This window comes from Clupea harengus, chromosome 13 (genome assembly GCF_900700415.2).
Source record: "Clupea harengus chromosome 13, Ch_v2.0.2, whole genome shotgun sequence".
In the NCBI taxonomy this organism is placed as follows: Eukaryota; Metazoa; Chordata; class Actinopteri; order Clupeiformes; family Clupeidae; genus Clupea; species Clupea harengus.
In genome coordinates this window covers 21,485,200-21,511,131 of record NC_045164.1, presented here as the reverse complement: position 1 = coordinate 21,511,131, position 25,932 = coordinate 21,485,200, and the positions used below count along the sequence as shown (strand labels likewise).

Below are 25,932 nucleotides of genomic sequence, written 5' to 3'. Positions count from 1 at the left end.
GGGAGACTACCTTTGGAACTGCAGTTTTACAGAAGTGCTGACGCAATCAGACAAGTTCTCATGTCTTTCAGACGCTGCCATGTGGCCATGATACTCCTCAACAGTAAAACATCCTCCTCCTTTATTGTGCTCAAGGTCCTCTGAGTCTCTCTGAACAGAGATCACATTCATTTCAGCTCGACTCAAACACACAACATGTCCTACAGCTCCTCCAGCTGCTTTGCAATAAACAAACTCCTCTCACCTGATCTGGCTATGTAAAGCTCTTTGAGCATCCACTGTTGATTTCTTTAATGCCCTAAGCTGCCAATCAAAACACAATATACTGAAGATGAATGGCTTTATAGCCACAGATTTGTGGTTTTTGAGTCAGAATGAAACAATAGCACTTCATTCAGTTTTGATGTAAACTGAATGTACTCAAGGAGCAGAAGGGGCACCTTCTCCTGTAGGTAAGTTGTCTTGTCTACACTGCCTCGGTTCTTGTAGCTCTCACACAGCCCCAGGAGTTTGCTGGCCAATACGTGCTCACGGCTGAACAGGGAGTGATGTGTGAACTGGAGCCCTATTAGGTTCAGGTCGAGCTGCCAGAAACAGGTTGCGGGCTTGGTCTCCGATCCTGCCACACCACCACGTTCACTCACAACAGGCTAGACAGGGGGGATGGGGGACAGGGGTGGGATGGACATATGGGCAGTGTTGAGCGCATGGAATCTGGAGGCCTGAGTTTGGCCTAGATTAAGAGATTATAACTGAGGAACCATTGAGAAGGACACAGTGTCTATGGGGAGAATTAGTCCGTGAAAAACACCTGGTACCATATGCAGACTGTACCTGAACCTGATGACAGTTTCTTATAGGCTCGAAAAACTGTGGCTCGAATCATCAGGTTTTCAATACTTGATGACTTTGCTTGGCATTTTAACTGACAATAATGCTTTCTCTAATAGGTTCACTTGTTTCAGTCTATCATATATTTACAATTACTGTACTGTTTCTGTATCTTCCACACAGACTACTAACAAGCAGACATTGAAAAAAGGCTGTGTACAATAGTATGACACACTTACTTTAATGCGCTCAGTGGTCAAATCAGAAGAGATGCTTGGAAAAGGGAAATCTATTTTAGCTTGCCAGGAATTCTTTAGCGGGTTGGGAAGTGTATTCAAACACCCATTTTCTCCAAACCAGGACTGTCCCTAGTCATACAAGGGAGAGAGTACACATTGAGAAATAAAGGGAAGCACACAAAGAAATAAAGGGAAGCACACAAACACACATCATCCACATGCAGAGGGACCATCCTATCCCATATCACAAAGATGATTTGAAATCTTTTGCCTTAATCTGGATAATGTAGGATTTAGTTCAGAATGCTTTATGTTATATTAATGATTATAGCCTAAATATCACTAGCAACACCATAATTTAATAATGCCGAATATATAATAACTCACCTAATATAAAGTCTTCATATGTAATATAAAATGGACCTCAGTGTGTGTGAAATATGACTTATGAACGTTGCTTTTAAAATAATGAACTGGTGTCCCTCTTGTGTGTTCCACAAAGACAAAACGCATGACCTGTGATACTACCTTATACTGATGAAGAAGTCGGTGAGTCATTTTGTCGTACATTTTCTTCGTTATTTGAAGCCTCTCACAAACATATAGTCCTTCATCCTCCAAAAAACGGGGCATCAAACGCTCAGGAAAAATGTCTTGAAACTTCACTGCCAGAGTGTACGAAAAAGTCAAGAATATTAATAGATGACAGCGCCATGAAAGTATGTAAGTATTACATCAAATTATGTAAGATCTGTGATATACTACAATACGGAAGAATATTAGGTCACTATTAAAGGGTAACTAACATCATTCTTATTAGTTATTACAGTACCTGTTGTATCTAGTGGTACAAATAAAAGGTTTGGAACCACTTCAGCATACACTGTTACACCTTGAACCAGGGGATCCTGACATTCATCCTCAATGTTAATTATGAAAATCTGAGTCCTGTCTGCACAATTTAAAAACAAATTTAGAACAGCTGGGTTTGAGATTAAAGATTTACTGTTCTACTACCTAATTATCTTTAACTGTAACGTTATATGTTTGACCTTGATGAAGACACTTTCTGCTGAGGAATCCCTCTCCTCTTCTTCAAACTGATGGCAAAAGAACCTGTATGCATCTTTTCTCTGAATCCTCCTTTGAGAATAGGATGGGTGGAGTAACATTTGAGAGCTCAGTTTAAAAATCTTTTCAGTAATTAAGCAATAATAATTTGGCAATTTTAGTGACATTGTGGTAGTTACACACTAGACCTCCTTTCAAACAAAACCTCACCTCGCTCTCGTTTTCTTCTGTACTATCCCGTCTGTTTTCTTCCCAGAAAGTGTGTCTGATTCTACGTGAAGTTGTAAATGGTGAAGCATTTTCATAAATATATTATGCTATATCTTTTAGACCGTTTTAACACGCTGAAACACATGAGCTACACATGGAGGATACATAATCTTGCCTGCAGGCCATACGTTAATTAGGCTATCATACCGCAGAGGAACACAATCACCTGTCATTTTACTTTCCTCTTCCATCAGTCTGTCCCTTGGCCCATCTGTCTCTGTCATTTTCATTCAGTTACTCCAAAAAATCAGTCCTATACTAGACTAACTGTAACGTCATATCTAGTAACCTATCAACGTTACTGGTCCCTAAACCACAATCAGGCTTTAATCTTGCACTGGACTAAGCTTTCATGAAAATAGCAGTAAACAGTAAAATCAAACAAAGGTTCATCGTTGTTTCGCTTCAGTTATCTTAATTACGTTACGACACTGTCAACATCATCAAATAGTTACACTTAAAAAGTTCAATTTAGTTCCCTATTTCGTTTTCAGCAGCCTACACAGCTAGAGGTCGGTGAGAAGATATCGCTAGATATAATACTAGCAACATTTTTGAAGTTGCTAACGTTCCGTTCTCCCAGTAACTTATGCGCGAGATGATCTGTGATAGAGGTGATCAATGCAATTCCATTCATTTCCATCCATCTCCATTCCTTAACAGTAAAAAAAAAAAGCAAAACAAAAGTGTTTAACAAGCCTGTTTTTTTTCCCAAAACGCTGACATATCTGCCAATGTATTTTTTATTTCCATTTCTGATGAATTAATACAAAAATATGTGGAACCGCTGAACCGCTCGGACCTGTCTTTCAAAACATACCACACGTCGCCTGTGGTGATATCCTCATGGACCACTTTGACAGACAGGTGTGTGGCGGGTTTTATCGGTTATGCAGGGAGAATTTCGCATTCCTGTCATGTTTTCTTCTTTGCCACCCGCTTCCTCTTATATTAAACATTTGATTGGTCGTTCACAGAGCATGTAACCAATCAGGGCAGACCTGCCATGGAGGAAGGAATAAATGCAAGATGGCTCCTCATATAAAACCAGCCTCTTGGCTTCTCTTTTGTGTTCAACAAAATACTTTTCCTACTTATTAGGTTAAAATATCTGTCTGGACGCAGCTCAGAAGGTTGAAAATTGTTACAGGGCGATATAAGTATTAGTTTTGGAGACTTCATGTGGGTTTAGTTAGTAGGGAAACAAGAACACCTCAATTTCAAGCCATGAATTGAGGCAACCAACTCGACTGTCTTGTTTCAGATGGTGCGTGATACATCAGGGCCTTGTCTTTCGGACTTGCTACTGAGCTTTGGAGACTTTTGATCAAAACATCTAGCTAACTTAAAACTTTGCGAAATTCATGTTGCCTGTTTACCTATCCGCGGATCCTCTGAAATCACAATTCCAGCAGTAATTCATCGCCATGGCCGTATCAAGGTGAGAACTTTAGGCTGGCTGGCTGGTTAGCCAACTTAGCTCATGTTATTTTTCACAAGGGAGGATCACCAGCTTGATGGCTATGCTAGCAAGCTCCCCAGCTAACAATACCCAACGAGAACTGACACTAGGCCGTGTTCCGACTGTCGTTGGTTTGAACCTAATCGACATGGGCCACATGGCTAAATCGTAACATTATTGCTAACGTTTTATTAGTTTGTTATAGGTAAGCATTCAGTTGCTGTTGGTTTCTATTTCGGGTAACCTTAGCTAATTTGTCTGTAATCTGACGAGTGAGTTGTGCACGTGCAATAAAACCTGTATTTAGCGATCTACGTTTTTCAGTTTCCTAACGGTAGTCTTCATATTTGGAGGCATGGAATTCTAGCCAAGGTTAGCAAGGAAACCAACGCTCGCTACATTCCAGTGGCCTGTGTGTAGGAGTTTCTTTTCTGCGGATTTCCCCCCAAAACATAAACTATTGCGTTGCGTGTAGGCTAATGTCTAATTGCCTAAACTTTGTCTATCTACCATTTAACTTTTATTTTCCATTATCCCAGAGCTTATCCATTTGTAGGTGCAGGTCTAACTGCAAGCTTAATGCATAATGCTATAAAGTTGGCTGACGAATGTGTGTGTTGAAGTATAACGGTAGGGGTACTGTCCTGGACGTTCCAACACTCCAGGGTGAATACTTATAACGCTAGTTTAACGCTGTTCTTCAAATCAGATTACCAGGTCGTTATCTATGGACTTAACGTGAGGCGATTAGTTACCACCTTTTTACTTTTGTGTATGCTTTTCTCAGCAGGCTTAGGCACAACGTTATGTTCTAAATAGTAATTACAACAAGATATAGATATTATTGATGTATAGATAATGCAATAATTTGGGCTGTGGGTGATCTGATTTGTGTTTCCGGTTTGGATGTGGCAGACATGCCCAGCCGACAGTATTCTTTGTGATCTCATGAGCCACTTCTGTAACTGATCTGACGAATTATGTGTGGGTGTACTCTTGAACGTGTCGCCTTATTTAGACTAAATAAAATGTTCAATTGTGTGAGTATGTAATATCCATTTGCATTCATAGATAGCCTGAATAGGTTTGTTCTGTGAGTTAATAGTTTACAGTTTTTAATTTAATTGTTGGTTCCCGATTCCTTTCAATTACTCTGCTACTTTGGATTAACATGTCCGTACCTTACACGAACGGAACAAGTGATGAGCATCATCCTATTATCAGTGATGCTCATCAAATGCTATGAGGGAATCGTCATATTCTTTGGGTGTGTTGACTTAACACGCAGAGACGGAAGTCCAATGAGTAATAATGTGCTACATCATAAAGGGAAGTGGTTTGATGGCCAATTTCATTCTTCAGATGACCGCATACTCTGGGCCCATTTATGTATCTCCAACTTCCCAGAAATAACTTCCTAGAGTTGCTTTTTCACCCACCTCTTAAAGCTGTACTGCTGTCTTGTGTTCCTGACTGAAGTGCTCCAATACAGTACACGTACACGTGCATCCTCGAACAAAATGTCCAAAATGAACCATCCAAATTGGTGTAGATCCTACTGAGTTATCTTGTACAAAACACTACCCGGCACTGAATTGCATTTTGATTTAACAGTGTCCCTATGCAATACTGCTCCATGCAGGTTGCTGAGGTTGCAAATGTGTAGGTGCAGTCTTTCTCAAGAAAATATTAAATTCAGTTTAGTTACATACCATGTAGCAAAGCACTGCCTTGGTTGTGGTGCGGTATTGATTCAAGACTCAAGTTGGCCTGTCTCAACTTGTCACTTAAGGCGTCTTGCTACAGGGGTAAGCAGTTGATGCGTTGGATGCAGAGGTCTGGGCTGGCCACTCATTCTGTACTGAGAGACAGTAGATAGCTGCCCAGGATGTTATTTTTAGCTGCTGGAGCTGATGATAGTGTCTCAAGCCAATAATATTGATTCGTCCACCGATTTTGCCAGGGGTTGCTGCAGCCTGCTCTTTTTTTTTTTTTTAGTTGCCTAGGAGATTTGCACCTCTGTGTTGAAGGTGTTGTGCCCTCATTTTGGAAAAAAATCTGTTGCGTGAGATATCTTTATTGCTGTCCTGAAGTAAATACGTTAACTTCTGTATTGGATTGATTGTGACTTTAAGAAATCTATTAATTTCATAATTATTTTAATTGTAGGCTTGAACGTCTGTTCATTCTGCTAGACACTGGTACAACTCCAGTGACCAGGAAAGCCGCAGCCCAGCAACTGGGCGACGTGGTTAGACTTCATCCCCATGAGCTGAACAATCTATTAGCCAAGGTAAGTCACCCTCTGAAGCTATTCTGTTGTAACACACACACACACACACACACACACACTCGGCCTCAGTTCTGAGGCTGGCTTCCTATTCATCATTATCTTGTCACCTAAGGCTCTCCTCACTTGTAATTTGTCACAAAAGGAAGATGTTGGCAATTTTGGGTGGTGGTGGTTGGTCTTATCTTGTCGTGCCACTGTGTTGTGTCCACCTGTTCCCACCCTTTGGGAAGTTAAGGCTTGCCCACATTTCGTGTAAAAGGGCACGGCCGTTTGAATGGTCATTGTGTCTGGGGCCCAGCGGGCATGTGGAGTTCATGATCCATGTTATAGCGCTCGCCGCCACTAAAGGGCACAGACACCCACTCTGTTCCACTCATTTGAATACATCAAGTGCCCCCCCCCCCCACACACACACGTGATTAAGTGCTGTGTAGGTGTCGTTGCATTAAGTTCTTCCCCCTCCTCTCGCTTGTGCAGGTTTTGACTTATCTCAGGAGTCCAAATTGGGACACCAGAATTGCAGCTGGTCAGGCTGTGGAGGCAATAGTCAAAAATATTCCAGAATGGAACCCTCCGCCCAGGCCTAAACAGGGTAAGACAAAAAGTGACCCAGCTCGCTCGCCTCCTGTGTAAATACTGAGAGGCAAATGACTTAACCATTGGAGTCCTCTGTTAGCTTTTGTTTAACACAATTTATATGCAAGAGCCACTCGCTGGGTGGTTTACTTTAGGAATCATTACCTTCATGTTATCAGTGAAATGTGTTTTTGAAAACGAAAGGTTGCATGCTGCAGGACTTGCACATCCTCTTGCTCTCAAAATTTTCCATAAGTTGACCTGAAGGTGTGAAACTTCTGTGTTGTGTGTTAACCACACGTAAATCATTTAGCACAGCAAGTTTGCAGGATGTTTACACAATGCCAACTATCTCTCATCCATCTCTGTCAGAGCTCATGAAAGAAGCCCAGGAAGTGGATGTCATTTAACTATTGACTTTATTTATTTAATCCACATGTAATTCAAAATTTCTATAGCCAGTTCGAGCAAACAATACTTCAGTCACTAGAGAATAAGTGAATAATAAAGAGGGACTGTTGGGTGATTAATACTGCTGTGTGCGTCTCCTAGAGAGCGGTCAGGAGCTGACCAGGGAGGACTCTCCGTCAGATCGCCTGAGCTTCTACAGGTTCGACATCTCCCGCCTCCTCCGCCATGGGGCCTCCCTCCTGGGCTCCGCCGGAGCAGAGTTCGACGTCCAGGAAGACGAGTCGGGTAAGGGCCCCAAAACGTCCTGCTAGACTGCTAGTCAATTAGAGACGCCTTGAATGTGGAAGTGGGTTTTGCTTTTGTGAATGAAATCAGTTTCACAAGCCGTTTAGGTTATCCACAATTACTAAGCTTGTGTCACAGTGGTATTTCTGTCTGTGGGGATGCAAATGCATGCGTTTTGTCTGCTGCAGAACATGTTGACCTGCAGCTACAAATAATGTGTGGAAAATGTGCAACATGTAGTCATACTGTGCAGGCCTGCGTGTGCGCTAACTTTAGCCTCAAATGGCAAGGCCTTGCAAACAAATGTATGGAGAGAAAAGGGCAAGGGATTCATAAACATGACAGTTTTATTGCTACATACTTGACATCTACGTTTGTCCACAAAGTGAGAACATTACATTTATTGCAGGAACTAGGCGTGTGCAAATGTTGACAATAATGGAATGGAAACCTGATAAGAAATGACTTCATAATTAATGTTGGTTCAGCCCCCCCTCCCCCGTAAGCATGCCCAGTATGTCAGCAGGCCTGCTCCTGCAGGTGCTTGGGCTGCTGTTACAGTTATAATGAGGAAAAGCTTCATCCGCTTGTAATTCTGCTTTTCCTCACGCCAACGCTGATAACAAAAGACAAGTCAATGGGTGCTTGTTCATTTGTGTGACCACAGTGAGGATGTGGCCTAGAGGCCTGCCCTCCCACGGCCTGCCTGCCCTGAGGCCCAGTGCAGAAGAGTGCGGTGTGGGATTGACTTTGAGTGCGACTGAAAAATGCAACCTGTGTAATTGTCCACGTCCATGATTATGCGAGGGGGAGAGGAGTAGGCGGGAAGCGGGCGAAAAGACTGTAAAATCCCTCCCGCGCAGGCCTCTAACGCGGACGCTTTGACCTAGTTTGTGTGTGTGAAACCTAAGACTTAAACAAAACCACACACTCACGGGGGATGATTGCTGTTTTGTTTAATGCCGCTTAAAACCTGTTTGGTCAGGAAACTTTGAAGTGGATTTGAAGTGGAACTCAAAATGTCACTTCATTTTAAATAAATGTCAACAGAGGCATTCAGATCAGCCATGTGCTACTTAATGTGATGCTAACTAAATGTTAGTGGAATATGCCTCATTGACTTTTTTTAAAGTTTGAAGAAATCTAATCTAGTTTGGTAAAACCTCCTCTACTTCTCCAGGTGAGGTGGACCCGAAAGAACGCCTGGCCCGGCAGAGGAAGCGTCTCCAGAAGAAGCTGGGGCTGGACATGGGCGCCGCCATCGGCATGGACACCGAGGAGCTGTTCAACGACGAGGACCTGGACTGCAGCTGCCCCCCCACCGCCGTCTACAACAGACCCCCCGGTGTCAAGGGGTCCGCCTGGCCAGCCTCACGCAACCACGTGGTGGGTGTTCTCGCTTTCCTGTGTGACCCTACCCCACTGCCAGAGCTCTAAATGACATCCCAGGGGTCGCTCATATCTCTCTGTAGAGCAGAGTCAGGCTCTCGGATGACTGTAAGCAATGCCTCTTCCTATTACCCCGTTACTGTTACTGTTCCAGTGCTATGAAAGGGCTGGCTCTTAGAAGCACCAGTGTGCTCCAGGCACGGCTCCCTTAGGTGGCTTGGGTGTTGGAACACGGAGTGTGTGGGGCTGTGATAGGCCAGTTGGTAGATTGTGATGGATTGTGATGCCTCATGCAGCCTTCTTTTGCCTGCACCTTGGCAGGGTGTGCAAGTGCTTATGAAGTTGGACTTCACTGTGTGTGTGTGTGTGTGTGTGTGTGTGCGTGTGTGTGCGTGCTGGTGGAGTTATTTTTGACAGCCCGATCTGTGTTAAAGCTCAGCCATGCTGGAACACCTGAGCCAATGCTGCCGTCCTTCTGTCGCTGTTTCCTCTCCTTAAAGTGGACTTCTAAATATTTTTAGGATTTTAACTCTTCCCTTTTAGAATAGTTTAAAATAAATAAATAAAAATGTGACAACATAAAAGCCTGTCTCTTTTCAAAGAAGTTTATGCAGACAGTTACTGTGTATACAAACGTATTGAAAGACCTCGGCTAATGCAGGAAGTAGTAGCAAGTCTAGGCTACTTGCATTGAACTAAGTAGTAGAGCTGTATTAAAGCTATGTGTTCAGTCACTGATGTGATGACTGGTCAGTATTTTAAATGCATTTTCACACGATTGTGCAAACTAACATGTAACCAGACCTGGCTAGCATCACAAATTGTGTACATGACTATGCATGGCCAGTATCATTAAGTTAGCCTTTCATTCACCGATACGTATGGCAGTCGCGGTAGAAAGATTTGTTTTCATGGACTGTACTTGGCTTGCGTCACAAGACCCTAGAAATTTGGAAACATTTTATGTAGTGTGTTGGCTATTGTCAGTTGTTATGAAATAAGATTTTATCTTCCCAAGTCATCTTTATCTGGCTGCAAACCGTTTGTATCCAGGCAGCGGGCGTCACCAACAGTGTCTCCAGGTGTGAAGCAGACACTGAGGGCCCTTAACACAGAAAAAAAAACCCCGATGTTCTACCTCTTGTCTTGCTACAGTTAACACAATATCTACGAGTGGACATAAGAACACATTACTGATTGGACATTAGAAATAGGTTGATTAAAAAACACGAGGTGTCACATAGATACTTACATGTGGATTAAATAAATCCAAACTGAAGTCGATAGGTAAATGACATCCGCTTCCTGAGCTTCTTTCATGAGCTCTAACCGAGATGGATGACAGATAGTTGGCATTGTGTACACATCCTGCAAACTTGCCGAGTTCTAAATGATTTGCATGTGGTTAACACACAACACAAATGTTTCACACCTTCATGTCTCAAGATACTTGTTTTCCAGTGAAAAACATGATTTCTGTCTGCAGACATTTAACGTTCTGCCCTCACGTGTAGCTCTGCGCCGACGCGAGTGGCAGCCTCTCCACGTAGCTCCGTTTGTCTCGTCTCTTTTTAGCTTTTTAAAGTTAGTTTGTCCTTGTTTACACTCTGCTTTTCACACGCACTGTGTAGATCTCTTGATATCCTATGGATACATTTATTAATCGACTGCAACAGGGCAGTCAGAACTTTGTCCAAAAATTTCCCTCGGGATAAATAAAGTATCCATCCATCCATCTCGCTCAGGATGCGTCCTTACAGAAGTTTCATAGGGATTTTCTTGCCAACAAATCAGGTGATTATCTTACTGATAATTATCCTGATGTCTCGTTCCTTGTTTGGAGAACAAAGTTATCATATTTGAGCAGAGTGATGTTTGTTAAGCACTGTTATGTAAAGTTGCATAACCGAGCTGTTCAGTGAACTGTTCAGCATTTAACTAGATTCATACGAAATGTACAAAGTACAAAGTCCCAATACACTAGTGTCATCTGTAAACTAACTTTATATTGCATATTGCAGTGTAATGGGTTTTGGATGAGTTGTTTAAATTCATTATGCTGGCATGCGTATTCAATTACATTGTTAAAAAAAAAAAAAGATAATTTAATTCTACTGCATCAATTCAGAATATTTCACCTTGGCATCACGATGCAACAATGATTTTCCCCGGCCCTCGTGTTGCCTAGACCAGGGGAGTCGGTTGACTTAGAATCGACAGGTTTCTGGTAATCTGTGAGTTAATGAAGCATGCTCATTTCAAATAGACGAAATATTGTCTTAAAGTATTTCCCACTTGTCTCCCAGCCTATGCAGGCAGCTGAGCTGATCGATTCAGAGTTCCGACCAGGCATGAGCAATCGACAAAGAAACAAGGCCAAAAGGATGGCGAAGCTGGTGGCCAAGCAGAGATCAAGAGACATGGACCCCAATGAGAAAAGGTGACGCTTCCCATGTAGATCTGGCTTGTTTAAATGGTTGGATTTGAGAAATGTGGTATTTTGTGGTCACTGACCGTATTCTGTTGTGTGTTGTAGCAATGACAGCTGTGAAGGGGAGCCAGAGGAGAAACGTCGGAAAACGACTAACGTTGTCATCGAGCAACCGGCAACAGATAGTAAAGTATTAATCGACAACGTCCCAGATAATTCCAGTATGTTTGAAGAGGTAGGCAATCTGAACAGCAATACGAATCTATTCACGAAACGTCATTAGTCATAAATAATAAGTTTTCTTACTTTGTAATTTTTGTTTTTATATACAGACACAAGAGTGGCCCTTAGAAAGCTTCTGTGAGGAGCTATGCAATGACCTCTTCAACCCCTCCTGGGAGGTAAGGAACACCAATTACTCTGCCATCCCCACCCCCCGAACACACATACACACACACCACACAACTTAACATTCAGCACTGTAAATGTACATGCAAACAGAGGGATATTATTTGCAGTGAGGCAACACACACACACTCTACTCCGAGCTGTGTTTGTGTACACACAGTGGGGGGTGATATCTGAGCCGGGTGTTTGTCTGTGTGCCTTCTCAGGTCCGCCACGGAGCCGGCACGGGCCTCAGGGAAGTGCTCAAATGTCACAGCGCCGGCGGGGGCAAGCTGGTCGGCTGCACGGCAGAACAGGTACGTCAAGGCAATCAGGATGTGGTTAAAAACCCTGTGGGGGGCGTGGGGCAGGGAGGGAGGCCCACTGCAAACAGGATGTGCCATTTGAGCAGATTGTTGATCTCGAATTGGACAGGAGCGATTCAGCTACTCCTCAAGTTCCATCTCCGTGATACTGATACAGTTCGTAAGGTTGACGTTAACGTAGACAAGACTACTGCACAGCGCATGTACATATTGCCACAAGGGGTGTAAAAGAAGTTTGATATCATATTGTGTTCTGCACAATGCTGTGTTCGATACACGGCAGACAAACAAAACGCAGCATATAAAATAAGCATGGCTTATTTAACATTGGTTATATGTCACCAGTCACACCCCCCCACCCCCCCCCCCCCCCTTTCATCTTTTGTCTGTCTTGGCGTAAGAGTGTAGATTCCTTAATATGTGAAACCAGGTCCAGTGTGGATTTGCATTCTATTCATGATACAAAGGTCACAGTAAAATGTAAAAGCAGCCCTTTAGGCTAGTCCATAAAAGTCTTCCTCCTTCACCGTTAAGACACTCGCATTGGTACGCATGCAGAGAGCTCCTGAGGAGCTGAAGACCAATGAAATGGATTTGAGCTGAGCATAGTGGACAGCAGATCTCAGTGATCTTCCAGTGCATTCAAGGCCATGATGGTTTGGGCAATATGTGCCAAATGGCAGGCTCCCTTTCCCGTGGTTATTGAAAATTACGGCAGAACAGTGTGTTATACAGAGTGTGTTCTACCTCTCATTAACTTAACCAAAGCACCTGTTCATCCATTTGAGGTTTATGACCGCTGGTCCCATTAAGTGATGAGGGGAATGTTTCTATTTTAGTGCAGTACATCATTGATTAATAACAGGAGAGGGTGCACTGATAAAGAACAGAAAGTGGAAAGGGCACTCGGATACCCCTGTAGGTCCAGAGCCCAAAGGCCACTGCTGTTTTACGTGTAAGAGTATGGGGCGCAGCATGTGGACTTGTGCTGGAGGAGAACAAGGATACTCTGCTCTCCAAACCCCCCCCCCCCCCACCCCCGACAGGGGCCTGGTTAGAGTTTTGAAACGTTGGGGACTTAGCCTTGCCCAGAAAGCTTTAGATATTCACCTGATAATTGCACCATTTTAAAGTTATTTTAGAGTAAAATGACTAAGATGTGAGACGCTGCTCTACCAGAACGTTCCGGTCAGGTGCGTAGGCTGGCTCCCACATGATGTCAGAATAAACAAAACAAAAATTCCAGCAGCAGGAGTAAAACCCTTAAACACTAAGAGCCCTGACGTTGATGAAGCAATTTTGAACATTGACCAACCCCGGTCTCTTGGCTTTGCTTCTGTGACTGGCTCCTTTTGAACTGCGACGAACCGTGTTAACTGTCTCTCTCTCTAACTCTGTCTGATGCTCTCCTCCTCTTCACCCCTCCAGCTCTATTGGTGTCTCATCTGTCTGTCTCACTCCTCATCTCCTCTGCTCTGCTCTCTCCTCCTGTTCCTTTCTCTTCTCGCTCATAAGCACATGGTATTTATCAATGTAATATACATAGACTTTACTAATTTAACGCACCAGACAATATAAAAGCAAACCATGAATGCACTATTCTACCCTACAGGGTCTAAATAGTCATCAATGGTCATTTTTCATTTGGGCTGCCAGTCATACAACACAGCAACACAATTGGATGCCAACTACAGGCCTATATACAATGCAGCAACAGATGTACATCAATAAATATGTATTACTTACTGTAGTGTAATCAGTGGATTCTGTGCGCTCTCTATCTAATAATCTATCAATCAATCTATCCATCATGTCCTCATCCCTTCCTCTGCTGTGCTTGTGTTGCGCTCTCTCTCTCTCTCTCTCTCTCTCTCGTATTGTACCCGTTAACATTGCCTTCTCTGTCTTTCCACTCTGTACAAATCCTTTGTTAACTGTTGGTGTCACTGCCTTTTCATATCATTTCTTTGCATCCTCCAAACCTTTATTCTTCTATTGAGACTGACTATCTCCTCTCCTGGCATTTGTACTGACGTGTGCAACTGTATGTGGGACAACAACGTTTGAGAGCCACTGAGCTAAAGAGCCCTCTTCACCAACCTGAGCTTTTAGATGAGCCAGCGGCGCACTCACTTCCTGAGTCATCTGCTGCTACGGCAACAGGAGAACTCCTCACGTCATCGAGCCTTACCTTGCCTCGTTGCTTTCATCCTTTTTCTTCGTTGAAAAACCTCTTGGATCCATAGCCTTCATGTCTTGCCTTTGTGAACCAGATACCAACAATGACCAGCCGTGTCTGTCTGTCTCTCTCTCTCTCTCTCTCTCTCTCTGTCTGTGTCTGTCTCTCACACTCTGTGTGTCTGTCTCTCTCATGCTCACACAAACTGAGTGCCTGCCAAGTAGTGTGAAGTAGATCTGCTACTTGAATGACACAGCAGGCCCAAATCGTACACTTTTTCTATAATATATCAACAATATCATATTATTTGAGGGCTTTAATGCATGATCGGAATGGCCGATGAATAGATCTGGGGCCACTATGTAAGGGATAATGTATAGAACGCCGGTCATTATCGGGAAAATAAGCCCCGACAGGGCGAACAGCACCCCGACGCGAAGCTAAAGAGAAATAGTTCGCCAAAGACGTTGAAGTTCAAAGACGTTGAACATTCTTTAGAACACAGCTGCTCAACTGTCAGCTGAAACTCAAGATCAGATCAGTTGACGTTGCTAAGCAACGGAATACACTGAGGTTGATAAATTATCGGACTACTTGAGTGCTACGAAAGATGTGAATCCGAGGCAAAAAGGCCACTTCCCTTGACAGCGGTCAATTATGCATAGCAACGGTCAAATATGGAAAAATAGTTGACCACAGAACGTTGGGAAGCCCCATTCAAGTGAATGGAGCATTCTACAGCATTAAGAAGAGCCGTGTAATAAGTGATTTTATTTATTTAATTATTTATTTTTCCCAATGTAATAGAGATGTGGGACTGTTCAGAAAGCACTCAAAGCTGTAGACTCAGACACCCAGGCCTAACGGCGCCACTTCCCCCAGATCCAAATAGACGTGTGAATAGTGTTTCCTTTTTGATGCATGCCCCTGCTCACGCTCTTAAGATGGTGGTGGTGGTGATGATGACCTTGGGTGTTGTGTGTTGTGTAGATGTCACGGCAGCACCAGGAGTGGCTGGAGGATGTGGTCATCCGTCTGCTCTGCGTCTTCGCCCTGGACCGCTTTGGAGACTTCGTGTCAGATGAGGTGTGTCTGTGTGTCTGTGTGTGTAATTATTTAAGGTGGCTATGTATGTCACGAGATATCTGTTTTTCTTTTTTTTTTTTTCAATGTAACTCCTTCAACATACTTCCAAGCCCCTCACACTCTTTCCCTAATGATCCCAACATTGATAAACACAAACAAACCAACCCTTTTTCTATGGCATCCTTGTCAGGTGGTTGCCCCTGTAAGGGAGACGTGTGCCCAAACATTAGGTGTGTCTCTGCGACACATGACGGACAAGGGCGTCGCCATGACGGTGGATATCCTCCTTAAGCTGCTGACCGAAGACCAGTGGGAGGTCAGACATGGGGGCCTGTTGGGAATCAAATATGCCCTCGCCGTGCGACAGGTACCAACACCTCAGCTCGCCTCACAACACCTCACACCTCATCTATACATCAGTGTTGAACATTTCAGCTTATCATATTGACCATGTCTGTCATCGCAGACAGGCCTTATTTGGTCAAGACAAGTAACCGATATAAAAGATAGTTTAAAATGAATATATCTTATTACACTGATTTGTTTGTGTGTTATGACTTGCTCCTAGAGATCTTTGGTCTGTCTTGCTTATTGATTAACTCTAACCACGCGTCGGATGCAATATTTGTCCAAATTCATTCGGAATTTAAACCCTTTACTCTTGGTTCTATCGCTTATATTGCTTTTATTGTGAATCACATGTCAGAATAAATTGCCCTTTAAAATGAAGCTACTTGCTTCAGTCTGTGCAACAAACTACTGTGAAGTGTTCCGGTTTTGAAAAAACATCTTTGCATCCATCTCCACACACTCCGTACTTTAGTTTGAATCACTCCTGAAGTCGTAGACATGAAATGGGTGTCCAATGAAAGAGTGGACCTTAGGCTTCACACTGAGGCTAGTAACTTGCTTGTGGAACAAAGTTCTTTTGATAATGTCAAATTCATCAAAGCCATTTCTTCACCCATCACATCCCGGCATTATAGCTGAATAAGTTGCAAAGTGTCTATAGCTTTGAGGGAAAACTTAAATCAAAATGCAGATGATGCTAGTTGCTGATCTGTGCAACGAAGTATGTTGGGGTAATCCGGTTTTGAAAGTAGGGCTGTTACTTTTTGTTAGAAATTTGATCATTCGATCGAACATAGGGAAGAATAAGTATTCAAACTACAGTGACTTGTTTGAATGGCAATTCACTGCTGTTTCAGTGTGTGAAGTGTAATGTCATTTCTATTTTCAGTGTTGTGAGGGGTTACATTTTCTATTTCTTTGCAGTAGGTTTTATTTGAAACCACAACAAAAGTTTAGCTTTGTTGCAGTGTGTGTGTGTGTGTGTGTGTGTGTCTATATACAGAAAATAAACTGGCAGCTGGTAACTCTTAAGTTTATCAGGAGCACTGAGCTAAAACTAATGCAGTCTTAACACCTGTCCTGCAGTAACTCTTCGTGAAGGTTACAATATTCAGTGTGTAAGCTGCTTTAGAGAGCTGTTGATTCAACTGTGTTTATTTTGTAGGCTGCAGATTGCGGTGCGGTTGAATTGTATTGCGTTGTACTGACACGTGTTTCTAGTATTTTGAAAACTTCATTTCAGTTGGTGAGGCATGGTTAAATAACAGAAACCCCTTTGTGTTTAATTCAAAACCATTTAACGGCACCACAAACTACATCCTCCAAAATGATCATCCAGTTGAATTCCCACCTCTCAAACTGTTTCAACATGAACTGAACATTATAAATAAATATTATAACATTATAAAAAGCTGATGTATTGCAGGCCTGTTGTGTTAGACTGCATATGTTTTTGCTAGAAATAACCTGGCAACTGAGTGTGTGAGGATTTAATATGCATGATATTTTTATATATTTAATAATTAATATACCAGGATTTTATAATTTCCTGGTAGGCACTGTTGTAGCAACATGAGTTGCTCTGTCAGGGTTTAGACTTTGACCTCTGTTTGCGCTGCTTGACCAGGACCTGATCGCAGACCTGCTGCCCAGAGTGCTCCCTGCCATCACCGAGGGTCTGCAGGACCTGGACGATGACGTGCGTGCGGTGGCAGCCGCCGCCCTCATCCCCGTGGTGGACGGGCTGGTGCAGCTGCAGCTCCCCAAGGTAAGGGGGCTTGTTTGGAGCTTTTGGAGAGGTTTGCCCGTAGAAAAACTGTGCCTGTCCTTACAACTGTGCCTGTCCTTACAACTGTGCCTGTCCTTACAACTGTGCCTGTCCTTACAACTGTGCCTGTCCTTACAACTGTGCCTGTCCTTACAACTGTGCCTGTCCTTAACACTGTGCCTGTCCTTAACACTGTGCCTGTCCTTAAAACTGTGCCTGTCCTTAACTGTTGTACGTTATCGCCTACAGGTCCCTTTCATCGTGAACATCCTCTGGGATGCTCTCCTTGAGCTGGATGACCTCACCGCCTCCACCAACAGCATCATGACCCTGCTGTCCTCACTTCTCACCTACCCAGAAGTCCGCGAGTGCAAGTACGCCCACCTCCCCACTTCTCTGCCCACATCGTGAGCGTAGTCGGCACACATCAGTCAGCTATTGCTGTTTGGAGATCAAACAAGGTCACTTGCACCCAAGGGCTAGCTGTAGTTCAGGCTGGATTGCCTCTAGTAGCCTTATTTAGAGTTCGTGGGAGAGGGATGAGTCAAGAGAGGGCTGCATTCACTTTTACAAAAACAGAACAAAGAAATCAAGTAACAGACAAGTAGGAACATTTGTGAATTTGAATTAATTCAAACGATTTATGTGTTTGCTCAAATGTTTCAATCACTCTCGAACTTGACTTTTGGAAAAAGTGACACACAGCCCCACTGCACTGCACTGCACTGCAGTCCGCTGTACATAAATGTTGCACATGTAGAGAGAGACGCGTCAATGTGCCTCTGTGTTTTCCCAGCATGCAGGAGTCCCTGACAGTCCTGGTCCCTCGCGTCTGGCCCTTCCTGCGCCACACCATCTCATCTGTGCGCAAGGCAGCGCTGGAGACCCTCTTCACACTACTGTCGAAAGCTGAGCAGGTGTGTGTGTGTGTGTGTGTGTGTGCGCATGCGCGCCACTGTGTGGTTCAAAACAATTCAAATGCAACGACTGGTCTGCAGTGTTTCTGACGCGTTGTCTGTCTGTCTGTCTGTGCAGAACTGTGCAGTGTGGCTGAACCCCATCCTGCAGGACATGCTGAGACACATCTTTCAGTCCTGCATCCTGGAGAGCAACCCAGAGATACTGGATCTCATTCAGAAGGTCTGCAGTCTACAATACAGTTCCATTAAGCAACACACACACACACACACACACACACACACACAGAGACACACACACACACAAGCGTTTTATACTTTAACATTGCAGCCTCATCTTCCATATTCAACACACTCGTGTGTCCACAGAGTGTTTTGCCCTCATAAACATACAAGCTGGTTCACAAGGTGTGGTTGTCATACTTCACATACCATATCTCTGAAAGCCACACCATGCAACATTACTCACATGCTCAAAGCATCAGGACATAGATTAAGTCCTAACTTCTAACTCTACGGATGCATGGGTTTGTGGTATGCTGATGCCTGATTGGTCTGTTTGCAGGTGTGGGAGGAGCTTCTGAGGCAAGCCTTGCCCCAATACGTGGTGGCGGCCAGCTGTCCTTGGATGGGGGCGTGGCTTTGCCTGATGATGCAGGTGTCCCACATCCCCATCGACCTCAACATGCTGCTGGAGGTCAAAGCCCGCTCAAAGGTCAGCCCAGTCTCCGCCAGACCTGTTTCAGGTCTTTTAAAGCATCCATTTGTAGTATTGTGTGCTCATGGGAAGTCACCTGATGCTCATGTTGTTCAGTTGATTAAGCTATGATTGCATGGCTCTGGAGCTCACGGTGAACACAAAACTGTAAGTGTATAAATTGCATAGATAGTTGGAGCATCATTGGAGATTATGAGTGTATTAAAAGAGTGCTTAAGTCATTTGCATAAAATCTTCTTGATAGACATGGGAAATCATTCTCACAACACACAATCTTGTTGGTGAGGGAGAATGATTTCCCATGTTTGGTACACACACACACACGCACACACACGCATGTCGTGTCTGCACTTGCTTTATTAGCCTGAAGTAAAATCCAGTTGATTGATCACTAAACTGCTCCGACAATTTGTATGCCAAATCCAGGTTCCTCAGAGTGCTCAGTTTTCTCACCAGCTGTTTTTTATTTATTTATTTATTTATTTATTTATTTTTATCCAATCTGCTGGCTGCGTTCAGGAGAAGTCTGGTAAGCCTCACCAGGTAGGCGGTCAGGTGAAGGAGACGGTGCAGGAGTACATCGCCGGGGCGGAGACGGTGACCGAAGACCCCGCCACCCGCGACTACATGGTGATGAGGGCGCGTCTAATGTCTGCCAAGTGAGTGACGGCGCATCGGATCTCATTTTTGTGTTGGTGGTCGTTTTCGTATCGTTCTTTCATTCACTCAGTCTACTGACTTAGTTAGTCAACACACACTTTATTTATTTATTTATTTATTTATTTTTTAGTCTTTTTCACTTTCTCTTTATGCTTAGTTATTCATAGCGTATGCTCGTGATTTTTAAATGCAAGCTGCAACCTTTCATTATATTTGAATGTTTGGATGCATAGCCAGCCGGTCAGCACTGTGGCAAGCTGTTGTACCGACCGCGTGTCGTCTCCCAGGCTGCTGGGGGTGCTGTGTTTGAATGTTTGGATGCACTGTGGCAAGCTGTTGTACTGAGCGCGTGTGTGTGTCGTCTCCCAGGCTGTTGGGGGTGCTGTGTTTGAATATTTGGATGCACTGTGGCAAGCTGTTGTACTGAGCGCGTGTGTGTGTCGTCTCCCAGGCTGTTGGGGGTGCTGTGTTTGAATATTTGGATGCACTGTGGCAAGCTGTTGTACTGAGCGCGTGTGTGTGTGTCGTCTCCCAGGCTGTTGGGGGTGCTGTGTTTGAATGTTTGGATGCATAGCCAGCCGGTCAGCACTGTGGCAAGCTGTTGTACCGAGCGCGTGTCGTCTCCCAGGCTGCTGGGGGTGCTGTGTTTGAATGTTTGGATGCACTGTGGCAAGCTGTTGTACTGAGCGCGTGTGTGTGTGTGTGTCGTCTCCCAGGCTGTTGGGGGTGCTGTGCCGCAGCATCTGTGACCCGCGCATCAACAGCGGACCCCAGGAGATCCGGCCAGCCGAGTCTCTGGCCCAGCTGCTGCTCTTCCACCTCAACTCCAAGTCTGCTCTGCAGCGCATCGCCGTCACCATGGTGCTGTGTGAGTGGGCCGCTGAGCAGAAGGTGCGTGTGTGTGTGTGTGTGTGTGTGTGTGTGTGTGTGTGTGTGTGTGTGTGTGTGTGTGTGTGTGTGTGTGTGTGTGTGTGTGTGTGTGTGTGTGTGTGTGTGTGTGTGTGTGTGTGTGTGTGTGTGTGTGTGTGTGTGTGTGTGTGTGTGTGTGTGTGTGTGTGTGTGTGTGTGTGTGTGTGTGTGCACAAGATTATATGATTTTGATTTCTTCATTTTTTGCCAATTTTGAAAACAATCCACGAAGAGTTAATATAGAATGTTATGTGGAACCCATAACCTGCTTAGATTTTGAAGTTAAAATGTGACAATGTCTCTCTCCCTTTTCATCTCCTCTTCTCCAGGAGAGTGAGCTGGTGTCTAGTATGGTACAGCCGCGGCTGCTGGCCATCCTGTCGGAGCATCTGTACTACGACGAGATCGCCATCCCCTTCACGCGGGTGCAGACCGAGTGCAAGCAGCTCATCGCACTGCTGGCCGACGCCCAGCTGCACGTGCACGAGCGCTTCAACTGCAGCGTGCTCACCATCGACCAGGCCAACGAGCTGGTCAGTATCTCACGTACACACACGCTCACACTCATACGTGGAAATTAACCCCTCCACATGACACATCCACAAGGTCATATATATATATATACACACACACACACACACACACACACACACACACACACACACACACACACACACACACCTTAAGAGTGAACTTAGTCAACATGACAAAGTGCACATACTAAAAATGACATCAGTTCCAAAGTCTCGCTCCTGAAGGGGAACTAGACATTCTGTCCATCTTCAGGGAAGTTAAAATGTGAACACATGCAGGAACTTGTTAAGATCCTTGATTTAAGATGCAGGAAATGGGAATGACTGCCCTAGATTGGATCTTGCTTAAAGAACACTTAGACACAATAGACACAATTGTTTGCTCCACTGCCCTGTGGAATTGCTTCTCTAGACATAATGAAGGCCTGTAGAGGCTGTTGTTGTCATTAACCTAATTAGCTGTGTGTGTGTGTGTGTGTGTTCTAGGTGTTAAACAAGTGAGCAGGCTTCACGCGTGTAGACTTCTGGAGACCTAAATAAAATGGCCTGACGCTTATAGTATATATATTTTTCTCTTTCTTTCTCCCTGTCTGTGTCTCTCCCCTCTCCCTCATCTTTCTTTCTTTCTTTCTTTCTTTCTCTCTCTCTCTCTTCCTGTCTGTGTCTCTCGCTCTCTTCGCCTCTCCCTCCTCCGTCCGCAGGTGACCACGGTCTTCTCGGAGATGACGGCGGAGGTGAACACGTGCTCCCAGACGTGGGCGGCGCTGGAGGGGAAGCACCAGCAGGCGGCGGCGGCCGCGGCGGAGGCGGGCAGCGAGTGGCAGCGGCTGCAGCTGCGCGTGCACACCTTCTGCGCCTGCGCCGCCGTGGGCCTGGGCCCGCTGCCCGAGCGCCTCAACCCGCTGGTGCGCCCGCTCATGGAGGCGGCACGGCGCGAGGAGAACACGCTGGTCCAGGTGAGGAGGAGGAGGAGTTGAAGGAGGAGGAGAGACAAAAGCATTAGTCTGGGCCCCCAGATCACATTCATTTGGAGCTCATCAGCTTATTATGGCTTGCTCAGGTGATATTGTGATTTAACTGTTTTCTTCGAGCTTTCCCTGCCTGTCTGCTATGTAAGAATATGGGATACCTGCAGGGGACAAGCCTGGCAGATTTGATTCTCACACTCACACTCACTTTCTCACACTTACTCAATCTTATCGGTTTGTTTATATTTTATTTCTATCCATATTAAGCATGAATCTATTCAGAGGTTTCATGGCTCAAATCCATACTGTGTCCTGCTTGCATAAAGGTGTCATGAGACCCATGTATTTCATGATCTGTAAATGACCCATGTATTTCATGATCTGTAAATGTTCTCTTCTCTCCCCCGTGTTTCAGGGTCACGCTGCGGCGGCCATCGCCCGACTGCTGCAGAGGTGCGCTGGCCGCACGCCCTGCCCCAACTCCAAGGTGCTGCGCAACCTGTGCTCCTCGCTCTGCGTGGACCCCCTGCTCACCCCCAGCGTCTCCTGCCCCACCCCGACGCCCGCCGCGCCCGCCGGGGGCAATGCCAGCCAGGAGGGAGGCAGAGGTCCGTTCTCTTTTCACACTTTCACTAATGAAGTGCAGGGCTTGACTGCAAGCTGGACCTGTGGTCCACACACACACACACACACACAGACCTGTGGTCCATGAAAACGCTGTGTCCATTACTTGGTGTCTTTGCTGCAAAGATTGAGCTCGTCTTGGACTGATTGTGATGTCCAGTTGTGTCTTTGGTTTTATTTTCAAAGGGACGTTTGAAACTGCGTTCTGTAGTGTTGGCGCGGTCTGATTTTCACTCATATTCATGTTCTGATACTACTGATGTTTCAGATGGTGCTCACCATATGGTGAGCAAGACCAAGGGCATCATCACGCTCTACCTGCACCAGAAGGCTGCTTTCGCCGTCACCAGCAAGAGGGGCCCCGCGCCCAAACCCCCCAAGAACCTCTCCAGCGAGGTGGCCCCAAACAGCACCGCAACCATGGACACCGATGAGGTAAACCAGTCTGAACTTTCTCCATCACTAACACATTTAGCCCATCACCATGTTTGTGGTTAAGCGCTTTCGCCGTTCTCATGCGTCTTGTTTTCTTTTTTCTTCTTTCAATGATGGTGGTCTGTAGAGCAAGAAACCGAGTCTCATCCAGCGAAGAGGCGCAGAGTTCTCCCTGACGACCATCACCAAGCACTTCGGGGCTCAGTTGACCGTGGCGCTGCCCTTCCTGTGGGAGACCATGATTGGCCCCCTGAAAGCCGTGGTGGAGGGCAGAGAGGGTCTGGGTGAGACCCCTTTAGACATCCGCTCCGCCCGCTTGGCGTTTTCCACCTAATATGCATCAGAAAAACCTGACGGATACATAAGTCATTAAGTCAATACGACGGTTTTATAAACTACGTGTGTGTTTGTGTGTGTGTGTACACTATGTCTGTACTATGTCTGTTTTTCATTTGTTTGTGCGCTCTGTGTGTTGCGTTGAATAGATGTCCCGTTGTTGCTGGAGAAAGGAGACACGGTGGCCCAGGAGCTGGTGGGCTCTCTGCAGGTCCTGGAGGTGGTGGCTGGGGCCATCGCTCCCCAACTCATCCCCTTGGTGAGACTCCCGTCCCAGAACACCAACACTCTGCATGCACACACACACACTCTGTAGACTCTTGCCTGCAGTGCAACTGCAACCGCATAACCGCTCACCTCAGTGTGGTTTCCAGACGCGGAGCATGTATCTGCAGCTCTGTCAGCACCCCCCCCACCCCCCCCTCCCAGTCACACGGCTCTGGAGTTTTTCTTTTTTTTTTTTTCTCGTTTTTTTCTTTTCTTCCTAAAGTTGAATGTGACTGCTAAGAATGTGACATCTGCTGAGAGGTGACGGTTGCATCGTCACTTGATGCTGTTTGAGAACACGAGCCTTCTGGTCTGACGGGTGACTGGGAAGGGAACGGAACATGTTGTGCTTGTCACAGGGGCTCTGCTGCTCGCTGTCATCATTCCTTAGTTTTGTTCTGAAGGCTGGAGAGCGCGGGTTCTTTAACTCTCCGTGTCTTTGCTCGGGAGGATTTGATGGGGAAGTGCATTAACGGATCACACGTGGTGTTCTCTACCCCTCTCCTACCCCTCTCTCTGTCATCCTTTCATCCTCCCCTTTTCGCCTTTCTTTCATTCCCCTCTCGCTCCTTCATCCCCTCATATTCATCTATTGATTCTCTTTATCTTGACGTGTGTGTACACACACACGCCCCCGTCATCGCTTCTCCTTTCCTCTTCTGCTCCACCCCTCCTCCTTTTCTCTCTACCTCCACTGACTCCTCCTCCTCCTCTCCCGTAGCTCCTGGAGCAGCTGCCCCACCTGTGCCTGTGTCTGCAGCACCCCTACACGGCCGTGCGGCACATGGCTGCGCGCTGCGTCGGGGTGCTCAGCAAGATCGCCACACTGGAGACCATGGAGATCTTCCTGGAGCGCGTGCTGCCCTGGCTGGGCGCCATCGACAACAGCACCAAGCAGGAGGGAGCCATCGAGGCGCTGGCCTGTATCCTCTCACAAGCACTCGCCCCCCCCATTGCGTTTATGGTCTCTAGATTAGAGCAGATACGTGACATCTAAACCTTCAGGAAGTTAATGGCTCCTACTAATGCCTTGGCAGTGTGAAATGGCAGTTAAACATTCGATAGTGTGTGTGTGTGTGTTTTAAGTATCCTGTGTGTGTGTGTGTGTGTGTGTGTGTGTTTGTTTATGTGGGCTGTGTGTGTGTTTCTGTATCCTGTGTGTGTGTGTGTTTAAGTATCGTGTGTGTGTGTGTGTGTGTGTGTGTGTGTGTGTGTGTGTGTGTGTGTGTTTCTGTATCCTGTGTGTTTGGTGCTCTGATGGACCCCCCTGTGTGTGTTTGGTGCTCTGAGTGGCCCCCCTATGTGTGGGTGGGTGGGTGTGTGTGTTTGGTGCTCCGAGTGGCCCCCCTGTGTGTGTGTGTGTGTGTGTGTGTGTGTGTGTGTGTGTTTTTGGTGCTCTGATGGGCCCCCCTGTGTGTGGGTGGGTGTGTGTGTTTGGTGCGCTGATGACCCCCCCCCTGTGTGTTTGTGTGTGTGTGGTGCTCTGATGGACCCCCCTGTGTGTGTGTGTGTGTGTGTGTGTGGTGCTCTGATGGACCCCCCTGTGTGTGTGTGTGTGTGGTGCTCTGATGGACCCCCCTGTGTGTGTGTGTGTGTGTGTGTGTGTGGTGCTCTGATGGCCCCCCTGTGTGTGTGTGTTGTTCCTTGACGGTGTGCTGCTGCAGGTGTGATGGAGCAGCTGGACGTGGACATCGTCCCCTACATCGTGCTGCTGGTGGTCCCCGTGCTGGGCCGCATGAGTGACCCCAGCGACAGCGTGCGCTTCATGGCCACGCAGTGCTTCGCCACGCTCATCAGACTACTGCCACTGGAGGTGTGAACACACTCGCACTCACTCGCACTCGCTCGCACTCACTCGCACTCACTCTCACTCGCACACACTCTCACTCGCACACGGGGCGACAGTGGTACAGTAGGTAGAGAAGTCGTTTAGTAATCAGCAGGTTGCTAGTTCGATTCCCTGTCGAAGCGTCCTTGAGCAAGACACTGAACCCCTAATTGCTCCTGATGTGCAGTGTGCCATCAGTGTAAATGTAAAATGTGTATACATTGTAAGTCGCACATATGTAAGTCGCTTTGGATAAAAGCGTCTGCTAAATGACTAAATGACTAAATGTAAATGTAAATGCACACACTCACACACTCACACACTCACACACTCACTCTCACTCACACACACTCTCCTACATAAACACTGAAACTCACACAGG

The 25,932-nt window shown here is 45.7% G+C and overlaps 1 protein-coding gene across 1 annotated transcript in view; it reads left to right on the top strand.

The window, feature by feature from the left end:
- Positions 1 to 3,442: 3,442 nt before the first annotated feature.
- The window catches only part of btaf1 (BTAF1 RNA polymerase II, B-TFIID transcription factor-associated), a 31,905-nt gene continuing 9,415 nt past the window's right edge, over positions 3,443 to 25,932 (top strand). Inside the window, exons 1-26 of the mRNA XM_031579443.2 lie at positions 3,443 to 3,852; positions 6,043 to 6,166; positions 6,644 to 6,758; positions 7,295 to 7,438; positions 8,619 to 8,824; positions 11,134 to 11,267; positions 11,364 to 11,493; positions 11,591 to 11,659; positions 11,873 to 11,962; positions 15,141 to 15,236; positions 15,427 to 15,603; positions 17,215 to 17,355; positions 17,605 to 17,729; positions 18,152 to 18,272; positions 18,391 to 18,495; positions 18,838 to 18,987; positions 19,510 to 19,649; positions 20,367 to 20,541; positions 20,889 to 21,092; positions 21,794 to 22,048; positions 22,476 to 22,668; positions 22,953 to 23,119; positions 23,247 to 23,403; positions 23,605 to 23,714; positions 24,444 to 24,645; positions 25,387 to 25,535. Coding sequence (XP_031435303.1) covers positions 3,839 to 3,852; positions 6,043 to 6,166; positions 6,644 to 6,758; positions 7,295 to 7,438; positions 8,619 to 8,824; positions 11,134 to 11,267; positions 11,364 to 11,493; positions 11,591 to 11,659; positions 11,873 to 11,962; positions 15,141 to 15,236; positions 15,427 to 15,603; positions 17,215 to 17,355; positions 17,605 to 17,729; positions 18,152 to 18,272; positions 18,391 to 18,495; positions 18,838 to 18,987; positions 19,510 to 19,649; positions 20,367 to 20,541; positions 20,889 to 21,092; positions 21,794 to 22,048; positions 22,476 to 22,668; positions 22,953 to 23,119; positions 23,247 to 23,403; positions 23,605 to 23,714; positions 24,444 to 24,645; positions 25,387 to 25,535 — 3,693 coding nt within the window. The 5' untranslated portion in view covers positions 3,443 to 3,838. The remainder of the gene's footprint in view (positions 3,853 to 6,042; positions 6,167 to 6,643; positions 6,759 to 7,294; positions 7,439 to 8,618; positions 8,825 to 11,133; positions 11,268 to 11,363; positions 11,494 to 11,590; positions 11,660 to 11,872; positions 11,963 to 15,140; positions 15,237 to 15,426; positions 15,604 to 17,214; positions 17,356 to 17,604; positions 17,730 to 18,151; positions 18,273 to 18,390; positions 18,496 to 18,837; positions 18,988 to 19,509; positions 19,650 to 20,366; positions 20,542 to 20,888; positions 21,093 to 21,793; positions 22,049 to 22,475; positions 22,669 to 22,952; positions 23,120 to 23,246; positions 23,404 to 23,604; positions 23,715 to 24,443; positions 24,646 to 25,386; positions 25,536 to 25,932) is intronic.